This window comes from Podarcis cretensis, assembly GCF_951804945.1.
Source record: "Podarcis cretensis genome assembly, chromosome: 2".
In the NCBI taxonomy this organism is placed as follows: Eukaryota; Metazoa; Chordata; class Lepidosauria; order Squamata; family Lacertidae; genus Podarcis; species Podarcis cretensis.
This window is the reverse complement of record NC_137171.1, coordinates 83,626,073-83,646,158: the sequence shown is the minus strand read 5'-3', so window position 1 is coordinate 83,646,158 and position 20,086 is coordinate 83,626,073. Positions and strand designations below refer to the sequence as shown.

General features: G+C 41.4%; 1 protein-coding gene across 13 annotated transcripts in view; it reads left to right on the top strand.

Annotated features, from left to right (window-relative positions):
* Positions 1 to 20,086, top strand: part of ERC2 (ELKS/RAB6-interacting/CAST family member 2) — a 530,269-nt gene that overhangs the window by 234,026 nt on the left and 276,157 nt on the right. For 4 of the 13 annotated variants that reach the window (XR_013835710.1, XM_079964992.1, XM_079964986.1 and 1 more), the window contains 3 exons: positions 2,506 to 2,535; positions 3,242 to 3,435; positions 10,584 to 10,595. Coding sequence is in view for 11 of the 13 variants with exons in the window: in XM_079964992.1 (XP_079821118.1) it covers positions 2,506 to 2,535; positions 3,242 to 3,435; positions 10,584 to 10,595 (236 nt within the window). In the remaining 2 variants the exon portion in view is untranslated. The remainder of the gene's footprint in view (positions 1 to 2,505; positions 2,536 to 3,241; positions 3,436 to 10,583; positions 10,596 to 20,086) is intronic. The other 9 variants (XM_079964987.1, XM_079964994.1, XM_079964993.1 and 6 more) reach the window with 3 other exon arrangements.

Sequence of the window (20,086 nt, the reverse complement as noted above, 5' to 3'; positions counted from 1 at the left end):
TACTCTACTCACACATTTATATATGTTTTCTGCTGAAAATGTATTCTTCCCAACAAATAGGATAATTATTTAGCCTTAATCCTCACAATCTCAGTTCCAAGTGTGCAATAAGAGTGCTTCAGCTTCCTAAAAACAGCTTTAGCCTGTTTACCAAATCAAAGTTTCCAGGCTGTTTTAAGGAAAACCATGGTAGGTTAAGTATGTGACATGTTGCAGATTCTTTCCCTTAAGAACTGGCAGTGAATTACAGTGGCTTCAGTTCTTTCAGAGCCCCAAATCTAACTCAATGAGTTTTAGAGGAAGACCCAGTGAGTCCTTTCACCCTTTCTTCAGGAATTCCTGGATTCTTCTCATCACCACCTTTCAAATTGTATGGTTTTGCCTTCCAGTATAATAATATCTTAAAAAATATTTCCTACTTTCTTCCTTTTCCTCAGAGCTGTGAAGTTGTATAACTCACAGTTTTCCAATTACTTCTCTCCCACCTTGCTGAGGCTTTCTCTGCTAGCTGTTTTGTTTTCATCCCACACTGTGGTAAAATCTCCCAACTGTGTGCCTCAGTATGCTGGCCATAATAAGGCTGTTGCTGCTGTTCTTTGGCTGTTTATATACCAGCAAGGGTGGAGCTGGTGCTTCCATCACTCTCTTGTCTCCATGCCAGGCAATTTTCAGCCTTGCTGCATTTACATTCAGCTGGGATGGGGCCAGCAAGAATTGTAGAAGCTGAGTCACCTTTCAACAGCCCCTGACATGGCCGTTTAAACTCAACTATAACATTGTGTGTGGATATGCCTTGAATGCCTCGAACTACCATGGAGCCTACCATGATCTGTTGTAGGGATAGATGGCAACTTTCAGATTTTGGATTACAATTCTCTTTGGCCCTGGCCTGCATGACCAATGGTCAAGGATGAAGAGAGTTGTAATTCAACAACACCTGGAGGGCACAACATTGGCCACCCTGAATCTATTGAGTAGACCTGTGGAGGAGTCTCCCAATGATGGTTATATTATTATGTTGGTGCTTTAAGTTTGTGGTGTAGATATATTCTCTTTTGGTTGTGAACTGGCATAGCTGGTCTATTAATCTTCTGTTGTGAGACATTTCTCCTATTGGCTATGGGAAGGGTGGAAAGTCTCTTTTTATCTCATAACCAATAGGAAAAGCCTTCATGCATACACAAGACTCTGTACCAGATTCAATGGAGTGTGCACCATTGGGAGTTCCAAGACCCTTTTCACATCATTGTCTCCATGCCCCTTGAAGCCACGTCTTAATGGTAGATTACTCTTTGGAGTGACAAATCAGGCAGACTGAGATGAACACTCAGAAGTGCTTGGAATTCCATATAGAGCCCAGCCTTGTAAAGATTAAGGGGTCAATTCACATACATTGCAAAGTACAACAGCTCCTGTTTATTTCAAAGGGAGCTGAATCGAACGTTATGGACATAATTCTCTAGGTACCAAATGGAACATTGTTCAAGCTCCCACTGAAATGAGTGGAGGCTATGTGTAGACTGTACCCTTTGTGCATAATGTATGTATTACTTATGTAGAAAATGCTCCCCTCATATGTTTAAACCCAGGGCTGCTTCAAACATGGTGATTTTCCTACATTATTAACATTTCTGTGTAGAAAAGGCAGTCTGCAAACCACTTGCACATTATCAGACACAAGAAATCCCACACTAGTTTTCTTTTTCTCTTTCTCTTTTTGCTGTGGATAACTACAACACACGTAATTTGCATGCATTATGTCTATGTAGAAAATTCATCACATTTGAAGTGGCCTCAGACATCTCTTTGAGAATAAGAAATCCACTGAAACGAAACTATTTTCTTGATTATCCTCATGCTTAAATGATATGTTACATGCAGGGGAGTGGGGAACAGCCATTAGTTCTTCAGTAGCCTATTTTCTTCAGAATAAAAATGTTTTACTTAAACGTGTTGAAAACCAAAGAGGATTAAATGATTGCAAAGAATGTCAAACTTTGAGGAGTTTATGTTAGTATTACCTTTTATCTAAACTTGCATGCTGCCTTTTAACCGACACTTGTTTCATTGCTTGCTTATCTATTCCCTGAAGTAAATATAAATATGGAAATTAAAATGAAGGCTTGGCTCCAGACTAACAGCACAATCCTGACCATGTCTATTTAGACGTGAGCTCTGTTGAATTCAATGGGGCTTACTCCCAGCCCCAGGTAAGTGGGATTAGGATTGCAGCCTTAGTCATGCTTAGAGGAGACCTATTGAAACCAACAGGATTTAAGTGCTAACTATTGATTTCATTGAGTCTACTAAGTATGACTAAGTGTGGATTGAACCCAAACCCAGCATCTGTTATATATTGTTAGATAGCGGAAGGACATGCAGTTCTAAATGTCCTTAATCCTTTAAAATGTATGTGTGTGCATTTAAAAAGTGTTCTCTGAATTATGTGTGTTTAATGTGCACTGCGGTTAAACTACTTGTTTTCTCCCTGCCTGCTCTTTGAAGATGCCAATTAGGAATAATGGGAAACAAGGGGTAGGCTAAGCATTGCAGTGCATTCTTGTTTACATCTGTGTGTGATTATTTCAGTCTAATGTTTTAAACACTTTGGCCCATTCATGCTCTCACTGACGTTAATTGGGTTTTGCCATTAGCTTTAATGGGAGCAGGAGTGGGCTTTGCACTCTTGTTTTCTGTTGTGTTCATTGCATTCCTTCTTGTTTGTGAACTGACCACCCACCCATGCATGTGTTTGCCAGGTATATTTATTTGTGCTGTTCCACCAAGGGGCTTGTTTCTTCTTATGTTTCAGGTTAAATATTGGCAGTATGAAATAAAAAAAAGAGGGGAAAGGATTTTGGGTAAGACTGTCTGTTAAATGCATTCTCATCTTACCTAAAACAGTATGCATTAAATCGTTCATAAACTGTTTAATGCAGTTATTAAATTAAACCATATTATATGTTAGTTTATATTAAGTTGTTCAGGACAGTTTTTCTAAACAAGAGTCAGAACCTAGCAGTGTATCTCTCTCTCTTAAGTTAGCATTTTATTTCCTAAGCCAGGGTGCTATGGATTCCCTCCAAAAACATGTCCTTCTTATGGGAATCATTGAGAAAACATTGCCAACTAACAGGATACCCATAAATCCTTTCGTCATATGAAGTCTGGGACTCCAGAATCAAGTGAAGCTACCTGAAATGGTAGTGATTTCTTTCTGTTTTCTTGGTAAATTTAACAGGCTCACGAAGCAGAGGAGGAGGCACGAATGAACCCTGAATTTGCTGACAGGGTGAAACAGCTTGACAAAGAGGCAGCCTACTATAGAGACGAATGTGGCAAAGCTCAAGCTGAGGTTGACAGACTTCTAGAAATCCTCAAGGAAGTAGAGAATGAAAAAAATGACAAAGATAAGAAAATTGCTGAATTAGAAAGGTAAATTCCTCATCATTTGTGTTTTCTCAGCAAATGCCTTTTACATTCACCTTTGATGAGAAACAATGGCAACATTTTTCTAACAGAAGAATAACAAAAAAGCAACCAAACAGTGAATGGATTCTTTGTATATCTGTTCTGATATTTTTCAAGGCCAGGAGCAGCCCTTGGTGTCTTCTGGAAAGACAATATTTCTTTAAAAGAAAGCAGGCAAGGGACTCCTATTCCTTATGTTGTGGAGGAAGGGAAAGAAAGAATGTTGCACAATACATAGTATGAAGTACACTGCACACACAAAAATACACTGGGTGAAGTGGAAATTGGTACTTAGGTGATAGAATATTGGAAGTAAAATAGAAACTGATCCTTAATACATTTACACTGTGGTTTTTCTGGGGGTATGCAGGGGTATGCATACCCCTAAACATTTTGTGAATCTAAGTTTCGCCTCATTGAGGGGCAGTATTTCAATCAGTAGGAAAATGAGAGTACCCCTAAACATCTTTTAAATAAAAAAAGCACTGCATTTTTAGGAATATTTTTAACAACAAAAATGTAAAGTTTTGCACAGAGAACAAAATGAGCAAGTAACAAACTGGCTAACTGAATAATTTGTGCTTTGCTGAAGAGAGTTAGATACAAATGAGGCGCCAATATGATGCTTCGTTGAAAGAGATTTAGTTACAAGTGAGACAACAATATGATGCTATCTGTAAGCTATGCTATTTCTGGACTATTTTTTGTTTGTTTTTTAAGCTTGTGTTCAAGTCTTGACAAAACAAGACAAAATCAACATGTCTACTTTGGGTATGAGACTCTACAAATGAAGACTGATTTGGAAAAACTGGAAAAGATTCAGTCATGTATGATGATGATTCAACTCTGCATTACAGTGGTGCCTTGCAAGACGAAATTAATCCTTTCTGTGAGGCTCTTCGTATAGCGGTTTTTTCGTCTTGCGAAGCAAGCCCATTGACAGCTTAGCGGATTAGCGCTATTAGCGGTTTAGCGGCTTATCAGCGGATCAGCTGATAAGCGGCTTAGCTGCTTAGGAAAAGGGGAAAAAAGGGGGGGGAACCCGCAGGAACTCACAAGACATTTCGTCTTGCGAAGCAAGCCCATAGGGAAATTCATTTTGTGAAGCGCCTCCAAAACGGAAAACCCTTTCGTCTAGCGGGTTTTCCGTCTTGCGAGGCGTTCGTCTTGCGGGGCACCACTGTATGGATTATTTAGATGTTATAGACCACCCTCTTCTGAATCTCTGAGTTGGCCAGTGGAGCAGTCAAGCCTGCTGCCTTGCCTCCACTATTGAGGGCTTCAGGGCCATGCGACATCACACCCTGTGGCGTTCTCACACTGTACATGCACACCACAGGGCGTGCTGACATGTCACGCTCACACTCTGTGCACATGACACAAACATGCCCCACAGCATGTGTGCACAGACACTGGGGGATTTTGAGGGGGCCCAATCCCCTCCTTGAAATTTTTTTGGGGGGCTCTTGGCATCCCTCCAAATGACATGCCCGGTAGCAGTACTACAAAGAAACAAACAAAATTCTTCAAATTGTCTAAATAGTGTACATAATTAATAGTCCTGGGGTTGTATCCAGCCAAGTTGTCCCATTAATGCAAGGACTTCCACTTGAGCAACAGAACGTCCCCTCCCTTTACTCCTAAATGCATCCCCCCCAAAATCTGTACTGGGTTTCCCTCCAGCCCTCTGGAGTAGATTTGGGGTGAGCGCACAAAAAAAGGAAGTCAGTGGCAATAAGCACACTTGTGGGTGAAGATTTCAAGTTTTATTAGTTGTACAGTGGTACCTCAGGTTAAGTACTTAATTCGTTCCGGAGGTCCGTTCTTAACCTGAAACTGTTCTTAACCTGAAACACCACTTTAGCTAATGGGGCCTCCTGCTGCTGCCTTGCTGCCGGAGCATGTTTCTGTTCTCATCCTGAAGCAAGTTCTTAACCTGAAGCACTATTTCTGGGTTAGTGGAGGCTGTAACCTGAAGCTTATGTAACCTGAAGCATATGTAACCTGAGGTACCACTGTACAGCAAATATTAGACATAAAATGCAGCAACAAATGTACACAGAGCCTACTTGGACTAGCGGTTCCCGGTCTCTTTTGGGCCACTGCCTCCTTGGTTCCATAAATTCACCCCCCATGCCTGAATAGTGGTTTGCACAACCCACTAAATAAGAAGATAACACAATAAACGTCAAAACAGTAACAATTAATTGCGCATTTATTCAAAATCCAGTTAAAATTGTTTAGTTTAATTAATTCAACAAAACTGATGATCCATTGATACCAGCTTTTCAAAATCTGATAATCATTTACACCTTCAGTGCCCCCCTGCCACTTACTTGCTTCTCAGTGCCCCCCTGGGTAATCCCTCTGCCCCCAGAAGGCGGAACCACTGACTTAGACTAAACAAGGCACTTAAACTGAGCACTTAAGCAGAACTAGAATAAAACCCTTCATAGTCTGCTTCATTCTTCTATTCCATCTGCTGTCTGCCTACATGAGTCACATGCCCAAGGTCCTAAAGACCCTCCCATAAGGGTCAGAGGGATGAGTTATGAGACTGCAGGTGCACCTATAGTCTTATGACCCTGATTCTCTAGGTTACAATATGTGGCTTCACCTAGCTGGTGTGTAGAGATAACCACCTGTCAATCATAGGTTATGAACTTCCTGTTTTGCATTCCTTCAGCAGTGTTGACTAGTAGAATACGTTCCACGGTTTTTAGGACTCCAGCCTACAACTTTATAATATGATACCTGCAAAGCAAATGTGCCTGGGCACCTTTGAGGACTTCTAGCTCCTCATGAACACAAAGTTATGTCCCATAGCAGGATTTTTTAAAATAACAAGTATTTGCAAATCACATCCTTCTACTGTGTGACTCCTGCTAGAAATATCTGGAAAATTGTTGCTAAAAAGTGGAAATGCTGCTAATAGGATAAAGGCGCCATAGCGTGACTCCCCTCTCTTCCCAATACACAAGGTGACTTTTCCTGCCTTCTATTTTGTGTAGCTGAAATGCTATTTTGTAACTCGCTTGTAGCCTAGAAGTGCGGAATAGCTCTTAATTAAATCAGTGCGTGTGGCAAGTACTCAACACTCTGTCGAAGAGAGCACTAGTTTTTCTTTTCGTATCCTCCGGCCTGGGAGAATTTTTAGCAAAATAGAGCATCTAGCTTTTAAAGCAATTCACTTGCAAAATATAATCAATTGCAGACAGACACAATATATGAAAAGACCTTATGCTTTTCTTCATGCATATGAATGTGATTTCCTGAACAAAGTGTGTGTGTGTGTGTGATTTATGTGAACGTTTTGAACCATTTAGAATACAGAGCCATTTTAAAATTACTGTCACAGACTGGAGAGCAGAGGCAGGAATTCTAATGGGTGGATATTTTACATGCTTGTGCTTCAGTTTCATTCAGAGGAATGAGTCTCAGATGTATGCAGAGCAGGATAAAAATGGGTGGCATATTTCCAGTATGAGGTGGTGAGGTGTATCTCTGAGTGACTTTATATGTCTGGTCAATGACAGTAAATGGTTACGATGCTCAGTCCAGACTCTGCACTGATATCTGGCTATGCAGTTCCCTGTACTGTGGAGGATATGTATTAACTTCAATTTCTCAAACAATTCAACAGGACTACATTCCTTCAGCCTGCTTTTACTGTCACCCAGGAACTGGGAGCCTTGCATGCTGAATGATGTGAAAATATTTCCAGTGGAGTAGATAGAGACTGAATTCAAGCTCTTTCCCCATTTGTAGCAAATTATGTGATGAGGCAACTTGGCTCATTTGGCATAGTTGCCTGGATACTGGCTTTTGTACCAATTAGTGGATAGCCAGAATGCAAACGTCCTCAGCTGAGGCACCCCAACCTTTGCCAGGTTGAATTTCCTCTCCCCCCCCCAATCCAATCTGCCTTTAGACCAGGCAATGTACAAGAGATGGTTCTTCCCCACTCCTCTAGCCACCCATTTCAGTGTTTTCTTCAGTTATTTTAATCTCTGGGCTCCTGGCAACCGAACATTGCTTTAGACTCTTTCTAAAGCTGCTTCTTCATGAATTCTTTTGAGCAAGATGAGAGAGCTGTCCTTGGTCAATTCAGTTCAAGGCGTGTGGGTCCCTATTGGCCCATGTGATTCTCTTCACACATACATGAATGTGTTTTGTTTTAAAATGGTGGCATGCTTAATAGATTTTAACTTTAAATCCGGGATGCATGGAAGTCTTCGAAAACCAACCTGAAGTACTCCACAACAATCATATAGACTTAAAACAGCTAAGAGGTTTGAGTTTTTGAGTTACTGATGGAGGGAATTACTATTGGCCTTAAAATGTAATGAAGACAGAAAGCCTACACACATGAGTTTGGAGATGAATAGCATATTGGTTCTGCCTTAACATGAAAAAGGAGGAAAAAACACCATGAGTGGACCAGGGGTTTTGTTTTCTTTTGTTTTTTGAAAACATCAGTTTCTCTTTAATGCCCCAACTAGAGCATTTGAAATAAGGGCACAATTGCTAATCACTGTGAATGACCTCTGTTCTTTTACGTACAGCTGCAAATCCTTGTAAGATCTATGACTGAATTTTCCTTTAGTTGTAGAAGGAAGGTGCAGCTTATTACTGACCCCAGTAAAGGTTGGTGCCAAAGTTGAACTGCAGCTTGTAGATGCAATTAGCTGTACCTCATTTGCTAATGGTGGGAAGACAGGGCAGGGGCAAACTTTGAGTATATGCTGTCCTGTGGGAGGCTAACATTTGACACCTTCGAGTGCAGGCTTAGGGTAAACAAAGCACTGGGCTTTGGGAAGGAGTCACAGGGCTCTGTTGGGGTCCTAGAGCCCTCCCTTCTCCTTCCCAAAACCTAGTAAGCACTTGCCCTGCTTGGGGAAGGAGGCAATAGGACTCTAGGACCCTGTCAGAGTCCTCATGCCTCCTTCCTGAAGCTGGGCAGGTGCTTACCGGGCTTTGAGAAGGTGCCTGCCTCAGCTGTGTGCCCAGTGCCCCCACATCTCTCTCACTGCCCTAAATACACCTCAGAACAGGGGCCCTGTGAAACTTAGTTCACCACCTTCCTCATCTTGTGACCTTCCTCATCTTGTGGAACTATTCTGAAAGGGTGTGGGGCCCATGAAAGCTACTTGATTAAAGAATGGAATTAAGCCTCTCTCTGCCTCTGTGTGTACCCTATGTTTGGTTCCTGCCATTATCTTTCAGCAAAATTTACTGTAGCCCAGCATTAGGAGGCTTAGCAGCAGCAGGAAAGGAAGGCAGCAGTAATGCTGTGATATGCAACAGGCTGCTGTGAACTGTCCTTCATTTCAAATTTCCCACAATGCCCCAGAAAAACCCTTGAAGTCACAGTACATTATGACATGCTGACTCTTCCTGGATAGCTATATCAAGAACAAGATGGCTGCTCCAATTAATCTTTTTTTAGGGGAGCCATATTTCCCCCCATACAATGTCCCTGCTAAATGGATTGTTGGGGATGGGGGGAAGAACCACTTTTCTATTTGTAGAGTTACCTATGAAGATCTCAGGATACTGCTGCTTCCAGCAGGTTTTTGGTCACAATGTCCAGTGAGCACAACAAGTGCTGTATATGTCAGCTGCTCTGGGAAGCTAGAAATGGGAGTTGTTGTTTTTAAGGAAGAATGATAATTTCTTAAGTTCTCTTAAATACCGGTACATTATTCTCTCTCTCTCTCTCTCTCTCTCTCTCTCTCTCTCTCTCTCTTTTGCTAAAAGCAAGCAGGTTTTAAAATATTTTTTCTTTTAAAAATCTGGATGGGCAGTTGATGGAATAGACTTTACAGTCTACTTTTGTAGACATGTACTGAACACAGACACGAATCCGTTCAACCTTAGTCTCTGCATATGATACTGCCATCTTTTACTGCTTTTTAGTTAATTTCTTCTCTTAAAGTATACAAAGGCAGGGAAATTCCACAGTAAACCTTCGCTTGGACATGTGCTAAATAACATCAGACTGAGAGCCCCAAATAAATAATCAACCAACAGGAAATGAAAAACAAGTGCTGTAGTTCATGTTTCACAAGTTGCCTTGAGTAAGGCTGTTCCAACTTAAGAGAGGCTTGTGCCTCTGTGAAGGCGAATGCCTGATGAATGTTCTGTCATATTTTGACAAAATACTTAAGCTTACACTTCCTTTATATCACCATACTGAAACAACAATGCAATAGTATGGTAGTGGGAGGGACGTCAACTGAAATGTCAGCAGAAAATTCAAGAGAAAAAAACCCGCTGAAATAAAAAAAACCAGCATACCAAATCACTATGCAGCTATTTCTGATGTTTAAAAAATAAATAAATCACCTTTTGCAAAATGATGCAGGAATGTGCACCTGTGATGGCTCTGGGGGACTCTTTTTGGTTTGGCATTAGATAAGGGTTTGTATGTGTGTTTTGGCTAATTGAAAGGACATGTTAAATATTTTTGTAAAAAAAATATTTATCATGCATCTGGTTATTCTCAGTGATGAAGTATTGGTCTTATTCTTGGGACTGAAAAAGATTGCTCTCAGCTTTAGAAAGGTCTATGTTTCCATGGGAAAAAGTGGTGTCTTTGATCAGTGTAAGTGATCAGTACTTGAGAATCTTGACAAAATTCTTTGAACATCTAGCCAAGCCATTGAGCTTCCTTTATTTTTCATGGGTGAAGATGACTTGCTGTATATGAGTCATCCTCAGATCCTTGTTGGTCCAAGCAACATTATTTTCCCCAAGCATGAATGCCTCCTGTCAAACATATGCCTTAGCAACTGCCATCAGCTTCATAGTGTTTCACTTGTATGTGTATACATGTGAGAATGTATACATATTCTAAGGTAGCTTTTCCATCATACATAAGCAACATGTTTACTTCCTCCTAAGCTGTTGCTTTGGTCATCACCCATCTTAGAAACACTGTACACTAACGTTTATTTGTTGATTTCTGTTTTTGACAAGAGATTGCTGATATAACATCTGCTCACTTTTATGTTGAAAAACTAATGTTTTTCCTTCGTTTATTCTCTTGCTATTTCCTTCCTTTTTGTGTTTACTCTCCAAACTGCTGCTTTCACCCCTGCTTCAACCAGCTTGACTTCCAGGTCAGTACCTTTGGTATATTATTGTCTCACATCACTCACTTATCAGATCCACTTCATGTTTAAATTGATAGACACAGTATCCTCTGGCTGCTTGCGTTTAAGTATGTGCATCCTTGCATCCCCAAGTTGTTGTTGATTCTTTTGATGGCAGACATTTTCTAAAAACTCCCCATTCACTCTGTTTCCAGATGAGGGAATAGTTTTTCTGAAGGATTTTGTGTTAAAATGGAAAGACTCATAAACTGGTAACAGTAAATTGCCAACGCAACTAAAGGTACAACAGCAGTTCCTTGGGTAATGTTTCAGTAAATCTCAGTGTTTTGAAATACTTAATCATTAGTGACAACCCAAATGTAACTAACTTTTGCCTTTTTTCCTGTAAGCAATTTTTTAACAATATGTTTACCCACACATATTATAATTTATGGGTTGTAATAGTAGGATTTGGAACCATAATGACATCATTCTGGGATTTTTGTTAATACATATTAAAAAGTGAGAACCTTTTGCAGAATGGACTGGATATCCCAATGATTAGCATAACAAAAATAGAATTGAATTAAAAAATGAATCAAGCATTATAAGAATAAATACTGTTTGCTAAGGACCCATTAGCTGCAAATAAGAGATGAGAATGTATTGGATTTTTTGTTGATCGTAAGATGGCAATCAGCCATTCGTTTGATTCATCTGCAGAAAAATGGAAAGGTATTTCTAACAGGGATAAGTAAACATTGATTGGTTAAGTATCTGTAATGATTGTGTGAATGAACGATTTAAGTAGATTCCAAAAGATACTGGAGAAGGAAATATGACTATACTTCGTTAATATATCAGAAAACTGAAGAGGTTAAAGTACTTTGAGTTTTAGTCACTGCCAACTGTGAATATTAATTTGCAATGGAGAACATAAAATTTATAAGTGCTAGAAGTCTAGTTCTGGAGTAGCTTCTTTAGAACACTTACTGTAGTAAACAACCTTATTGGCCAACTTAATGGTGGTTCTTCTTTCTGCCTAGACTATATAGTGAATCCCTAGACTAGAAGGCAAGCTGTGGATTGATATGGTTTATATATGTAGATAGTGCTTAATTTCATGTTTCTGTGATGAATAAGGATGAGAACACAGCTTATCTTTATGAATGTTTCATGGGGGGAAATGAGCAGTTTGCTTCACCATCCTACTAGATAGAGCAAGCTAATGAATAAATATATATGAAGAAGTGTGCATGCACACGGAAGCTTATACCAGAATAAACTTAGTTGGTCTATAAGGTGCTACTGGACAAATGAAAAAAGTGTGTGAACAATGTCACAAAAGATTGTAGTGTCTCCTTTTGTGAAAAGAGGTTTTTGGTTGCCTGCCTGTCTTGCTGATATAAGAAGGGGCTGCAACTCTCTCTGATTGCATTTCACATTACCCACATTAGTTGGTCCGAAGAACCAATAACTTCTGAATTCATTCTTAACCTTTCCTGCCAGTGTGGCATGACCATGCATGGCCCCCCAAATGCTTTCTTCAAATTCTGTACCAAAACCTCATGGCATCAAAAGACTTTGAAAGAGATAACAGCATTAATAAGATGTGCGCATAAACTTCATTATGTGAGTTAATCTGTAGTTTGGAAATTCATGGTGTGGGCTAATTTAATCCTTCTGTGGAGCAGGGCAGCTTTGTGAACCTTTCTAAGCTAGTGACTTTTGTACCTCAGACTGCTGGTTTTTACCTGGAGCAGCTGTCTTCCATTGACAGAAAAACCTAGACAAAAGCATGCCTTTTCACAAATCATCCAGAGTTTTGTAATCTTTGGAGTGAAATAAAAGAAGGAGTCTATCTTTTTGCATATGCTTCCCAGGTGGATAATTTTGGTTATCTAATGTTTTTATTTGCTGGCAGAATTCCAAGTATCAGACAGGCCTAGGGGCACATTTATTTGACTTAGAGCTGTAGCAGAATTTCTAGTCTGCATTTCTCTGATTATAAAAACCTGAAGTCTTTGACTGTAACTCAAAAGAAAACTAGGTTATATATTTATGTGGTAGTATTCTTTAGACTGAAGTTGCTTCAGATGATCATCTGGAAAGACCTTGTGTGTCTATTAGGTGAAAGGAAATTGTTTTGCCTGTGATTCAGAGGGGGGAACTGCACATCCACTGCCACACCTGCAGATGTCAAGGAGAAGCAAAGCTGTGTGTCATCAGCATATTGCTGACAATGTTCTCCAAACCTCTGGATGACCCCACTCATTGGTTTCATGTAAATGTTAAACAGCATAGGGGATAAATTTGAATTCTGATTAGCACCACATTGGAGGCTCCACGGGGCCAAAGTGCACTCCCCAAATATCAGCCTTTGGAAATGACTTTCCAGGTAGGACCAGAACCACTATAAAGTGGTGCCACCCACCCTTAACTTGGATAGACATTCTAGAAGAATACCATGGTCAATGGTATCAAAAGCCACTGAGAGGTTGAAGAGAATTAACAGGGACACACTTCCCCGACAGAGGTCATGCCAAAGCCATTTCTGTGCCAAAACTGGGCTTAAACCCTGATTGAAATGGATCTAGAGTGCCTAGATCTAGTCCATGACCACCTGCTCAAGAACCAATGGCCACGAAAGGAAGACTAGCAACTGGCCAATACTTAAAGTTTCTGAATCCAGGGAGGCTTTCTCGAAGTATGGTTTTACTGCTGCCTCCTTCAAGGAAGCAGGGACCACTCCTTCTCACAAGGAGGCATTAATCACCTTCCTGGCTCAACCAGCTGTGCCCTCCCTGCTAGTTTTTATCAGTCAAGAGGGGCAAGGGTTGAGAGTACAAGTGGTCAAAGGGACTCTGTGTGAGACTGCCAGTGGCTGAAACCCCTCTCCTTCAAGAGATAAAGCCAAGATCTCAGGTTAGAAGCTTAGAGTTGAGAGACTATAGTGAAAGGTAAAACTAGTACTTATGTATGATGCAGCAGTACAATACTCTCTTAGGACAGTGTAGGAGCCTGTTCCATCAGAATAGTAAATACCAGCAGAGTAGTTGGTACCAGCTGTTTCATGGTGAGCCTGTGCTGCTGGTCTGCCTAATCATTTCTGTGGGGAAGTAAAACTCAATGAGATGTGCAAGCCAAGGTCTAAAAGAGTTTTAAATGTCACATTGGACATTTCCCCCCGTTTTTTCTAATAGTTTGATGGTTCCAGAAGCAGCTGGAAGCACCATTCAAAAAGTTCCCATGTACAAAATGAAACATTCGCAGTAACTGTCACTCAGAGAATATCAATGCTATAGCCATCACAGAGATAACATGCACACATGTTTCTTACTCAGATTAAGCTATTTGCGTGTTGAGGTCCCCAATCCACCCCCCAAAATAACTCACAACGGACACGTAATTTTTGTTTAAGATTTTTGGCATGATTTTGGCCACAACTTTATTAAAATACAAACTGTGAGTGGTTGTTTAGGCATTGGTTAAGACTATCTGTCCCCCCGCCTGGGGACAGAACTGACTTCCGGGCACCACCGAAAGACAGTGCGGGGGAAAGCAAGTCGGGGAGGAATTGGAGCTGAGACACAGACCCTCAACTCTCACCCGCCTGCTCCCCGAAGGCTTGCCGGCCCTAGTCCCATTCCAGGGATTGGACGAAAAGATGGCAAGCCCCAGGATTCCTTTAACGGAATTCCCTTTCCGCAGCAACCATGGAGGGGCAGGCCCAGCCTATCCTGAACCCCTCCATGGAGGGGTAGGCCCAGCCTATCCTAACCCCTCCTCCACCAGATTTATAACCAATGCCTAACCACAACCTTACAAGTTGTGACGATTTGCTACGCAGTAGGCAAAAACCACCCAGCCAGCCAATTTGCCAGGTGGAAAAATTCCTACCAGGCCCCTGCTCAAAGGCAGACGACCCCATGACAGGCATAGCAAGGTCAACGCAACAAACCCCTTATTCTAGGGCGGGTGGGCGGGTGATCCGTTGCACGCAGCAAAAGAGAAAGTACAAGGCTGTGTGCAGAGTATTTAAACCTTTTACCCCTCCCACCAAAATTGCAACATAACTTTTGCCCCAGCAACTCGGCAATCCAATCAATGCCCCCCGGCCATCTTGGAGAACTTACCCAGCAACAAAGGGGTGGCTCAGTAGACCCCACCGCAACACGTGCTCTCCCTGAAGGAGAACACGCTTTGTGACTGTCATCCTTTGCCATACTGAACTTAGGGCTGCCAAACATCCAGAATTCCTTGGACATAACTGGGATTCGGCCCTTGTAAACAACATTTGGGAGGAAATAGCTGAAATGTCCGGGAAAATCTGGATGTCCGGCAAGCCATGTTGGAAGTATAGCTTCTGGTGAATTTCCTTTAAAATAGTTCAAAATTTCATTTTGCAAAAAAGAAACCTCAAGAACTTTTGTGCCTGGATTTTCACTTTTTGAAATATGGCAACCCTAACCGAACTACATGTAATATAACAACAACAACAACAACAACAACAACAACAACAACAACAACAACAACAATTTATTATTTATACCCCGCACATCTGGCTGAGTTTCCCCAGCCACTCTGGGCGGCTCCCAATCAAGTGTTAAAAACAATACAGCATTAAATATTAAAAACTTCCCTAAACAGGGCTTCCTTCAAATGTCTTTTAAATATAGGATAGCTGCTTATTTCCTTCACATCTGAAGGGAGGGTGTTCCACAGGGTGGGCGCCACTATTGAGAGGGCCCTCTGTCTGGTTCCCTGTAACCTCACTTCTCGCAGTGAGGGAACCACCAAAAGGCCCTTGGAGCTGGACCTCGGTGTCCTGGCTGAACAATGGGGGTGGAGACGCTCCTTCAGGTATACAGGACCGAGGCTGTTTAGGGCTTTAAAGATCAGCAGCAACACTTTGAATTGTGCTCAGAAATGTACTGGGAGCCAATGTAGGTCTCTCAGGACTGGTGTTATGTGGTCCCGGCGGCCACTCCCAGTCTAGCTGCCGTATTCTGGATTAATTGCAGTTTCCGGGTCACCTTCCAAGGTAGCCCCACGTAGAGCGCCTTGCAGTAGTCCAAGTGGGAGATAACTACATGTTAAGGAGAGGTAAATAAACTTTGGTTTCAGGGTTTGGTACTCACCTCTTTTCTATAGGCAAAAGAAAAGGCTAACGACTGAAAACAATTGAGTGCATTTCAAAACATCAGAGTATATTTATAAGACAGCTCTGGGTTTAGAACAAATCTTGTAAATAAAGGGCCATAGCTCAGCAGCAGAGAACTTGCTTGCCGTACAAAAGGTCTCAGTTCCAAACTTGACAAAGGCTGTGAAAGATTCCTGTCTAACCCCCCCGCTCGAAAGCCGCTGCCAGTCAGTGTAGAAGATACTGGGGTGTAAGGCAGCTTCCTGCATTCTTATTAGTAAAAATAGGCAGGACAAATACTTGATGTTGTGCTGTAATCCCTAGCTGGACTCCTCCTACATGTCTCCAAGTTACCATCCCACCCAAAACGATTCATAGTATGTGAACACATTTGGAATTGATTCCATAAATCCCTGAAGGTGCTGACAGATCCATGTGTCTATAAGGCCCATATTCTTAGTCTAGATTCTCAGTTTCAGACTGGACCAAGAATATTTAACAACAAAGAACCAGATGGACTATCAGGTGCAGAACCAGTGTCCTTTACTTTTCTCGATTCTGCATTCTCCATTACCACCAGACTGGAAGCAACAGCAGCTTAGAAAATGAATTCTAAAGACAAATTGTTGCATTCATCTAAATTTTACCCCCAGACCCTCCAAGTGTCCCTATTTTCCAGGGATGTCCCTGATTTAGAGAAGCCGTCCTGGTTTCTGTTTTGATCCTGGAATGTCTCATTTTTTCTTAGGACGTTCCTATTTTCTTTTGAGAAATGTTGGAGGGTAGACATCACCTTGCCGAGAAAGGTCCATATAATTAAAGCTATGGTTTTCCCAGTAGTGATGTATGGAAGTGAGAGCTGGACCATAAAGAAGGCTGATCGCCGAAGAATTGATGCTTTTGCATTATGGTGCTGGAGGAGACTCTTGAGAGTCCCATGGACTGCAAGAAGATCAAACCTATCCATTCTTAAGGAAATCAGCCCTGAGTGCTCTCTGGAAGGACAGATCCTGAAGCTGAGGCTCCAATACTTTGGCCACCTCATGAGAAGAGAAGACTCCCTGGAAAAGACCCTGATGTTGGGAAAGATGGAGGGCACAAGGAGAAGGGGACGACAGAGGACAAGATGGTTGGACAGTGTTCTTGAGGCTACCAGCATGAGTTTGACCAAACTGCGGGAGGCAGTGGAAGACAGGAGTGCCTGGCGTGCTCTGGTCCATGGGGTCACAAAGAGTCAGACACGACTAAACGACTAAACAACAACAACAAATGGAGTTATCTGACCCCTGAGCCATCTGAAGGCAAACCTGTATAGGGAAGGGTCCCCCCCAATGTTTATTGTTTTATTATGTTTTTATATATGTTGGAAACTGCACAGAGTGACTGGGGCAACCCAGTAAGATGTGTGCGGTATAAATTGTAAAATTATCATTATGGAATGGGATGTCCCTGTTTTCATCAGAGAAATGTTGGAGGGTATGTACCCCAGATTAGACTCATTATAAATAAGGGACCCAAGTCATTTATGACCACTAATTTTAAAAGGTTACTTTTTGAGCAGAACTAAAATTGGGATATAATCCAAAATAGAAAAATTAAGAGAATGTAGATTTCAGCTTCTTTCTTCTGTACCTACTCAGATCAACAAGTATGATTTCTTAGAACTGATCTGTGGGGCACACAGGGAAAGAAGAGAGAGGGGAAGTTGCACAATCCCATTTCATCAATGGGATTACTTTGTTGGATATACCCCTATGATTTCTCCACAGTGACTTTAGGGATAAAGGAGATTTTCTACCCACTTGATTTATGAAATAGGAGAGGAAGCTAGCCAAATCAGAGGAGTGTTATTCCCATCACCTTGTATTATTATACCTTTTTATAAAAAGAAGAAAATGCAAAGACTCATTATCTTAATAGGGCAACAAAAAAGCTGTTGAAATATTGTTGCTTGCATTTTGAAATAAAACATGAAGTTAACCTAAAAGACTTGCATGTGCAAGTGTTGTTTCTGGTGGGTCCTTTTGAGTCACTTCCTCTTAAAAGCAGACAATCTTGAGGTTTTTTTTGCATGTTTCAGGCTTAGACAAAATTTATAGTGCTATAAAATGGAATAAAGGACACGATGCAGATGGCTGATTACAGGTTTCAGTCTTGTTGCTCAATGAGTAACAAGCTTTTGCTGTCATATATTCCATAAAACTAGATCTGATAAGCAGATAAGAATTCTAAACTCAAAATTAAAAATAAAAGCTTTGTAAGAGGCAAGAATAAGCCTCTTAATTGTAGCTCTGGGCATCACAGGGCTCCTTTCTGCATGCTGTTTCAACAGTCAAGTAAATTTTTACAGTGGCCAAGTAGGACAGTGACCTGGTCAGTTCAAACGCTGGTTGAACTTCCATATAAATTTCAGGCTTTTATAACATTTGTCTCTTCTCCCAGAACTCATACCCAGACTACTTTATATTACAGTGGTACCTCAGGTTACAGATGCTTCAAGTTACAGACACTTCAGGTTACAGACTCTGCTAACCCAGAAATAGTACCTTGGGTTAAGAACTTTGCTTCAGGATGAGAACAGAAATCATGCTCCAGTTTCACGGCGGCAGCAGTGGGAGGCCCCATTAGCAAAAGTGGTGCTTCAGGTTAAGAACAGTTTCAGGTTAAGAACAGACCTCCAGAATGAATTAAGTTCTTAACCCGAGGTACCACTGTATAGCCATTCACTTAACATTCCAATTTTAAAATTGTTTCATTCATTCATTTACATCATTTGTGCCCTGCCAGAAAGACTCCCAGAGAGGCTTACATGAAATCAAAAGAATACACTCCCTAGCCGCAGGGTTACAATCTAAAACTCACACACAGCACACAAGGAAAAAGGGACAAGGAGGGAAGAGGAAAATCAAAACTCAAGACACCAGTTTCTATGCAGTTGTTCCTAAATTGACCAGCTGGCACAGTTTAGAGGCAGGAGGTGTCTGATGGAGCTTGGCCTCCAGCAGAGCTGATGGAGTGAGCTCTATTTCTCTTTCTCCTGTTGAGGCAGTGCAGTCTGATAGAATGACTGGCCCCATATAACATGACAGTTGAGAGGAGATCTAATGAAGCCATTTCTGTTGGCAGCCATTCCCCTGCTAACAATGTCCCAAAGTTGTGTCATCTTGCAGAGCATTCTTGAAAACAAAAATGGTGGCTGTCTGGGCTAGGTTGGACTTTGTTTATGGAGGGCCTAGGACAGTTACCTGTGGTGACCCTGCTGGGGTGCTGTGATGTGAGCAACTTCTCAAAGGTGCTGCCTTCTGTTTCCAAGTCTGGCAGAGTGGGTGGAGTTATAGAAACATTTTCATTTCATTATTAACCCCCATGGCAAGAGTCAAAGGGTTATTCAGCAGCAGCAGCACTGTGTTTTTCGTTTTTCATAATATCTGCTTCCATCCTAACTTTCTAAGTATCTGAGTTCCAGTTCCAGAAAATTCCTCTCCTGTGTAGCCTGGCAAGTGTTGATATGTTGCCAATCTGCAGTTGTTGTGAATGATAAACATTTGGCCAAAATTCAATGGGAACTTCAGTGTAGGACTGGACCTGAGATAGCGAGACATCAGATGCCATTTTGCTGTTCAGCTGGGCAGTTCAGTTATCGGAAGCCCCAGGGATCAATAACAGAGTGACTCTGGCTGGCCACAGCATCGTTTTGGTCAGGGCGTACACTGAATCTCCCATTGATTTCAAAGAAGAGAGAGAAAGATGGTGTTAACATGAGGCTGATAGAGTGACATGGTTGTTGGACAATATGAACCATTGGCCTGAACCAGTAGGCTCTCCTCTTACATTCTTAATTTTTCATCTCTGAATGTCCAGTACATTTTCCTGTGGGTTAGCAATTTTCCTTTTTGTAACATGTTTAAAGAATTTTGTTTCAGCGATGTGCTCCTCTAATTCTTTTTTACATCCTTTCTAGACTACTGACATTAACACATATCTTGCACCCGGTCTTGGGCACCATTTAAGATTAAGTCGTGTGTCCCTTTCCCTTTGGTTGGTTCCAGGGCATTGAGGGTATCTAGAATTTTTACATTTTAGTTGTAACCAGATCATGCACTTACCCCATCTGAGGGTAATCAAAGTCCCCCATTAGTGCAACATCATCTCAATTGGATGCCTCCTGGTACACCCATGCAGTTGCTCATACTTTACATTCTTAATCTGGCATTGTATGCTTTCACACAACCATGATCAGCTTTTCAGAGATGAGAGTTGCCGATGGTAATTGCATCAGGGCTGATTGTAGTTTTCTTTTTTGCTCTGTTCCATATCAAATTCGGATATCATTAAGAATATTAGCAAGGAGAAGCAGCTAATTGAATTCTTCAAT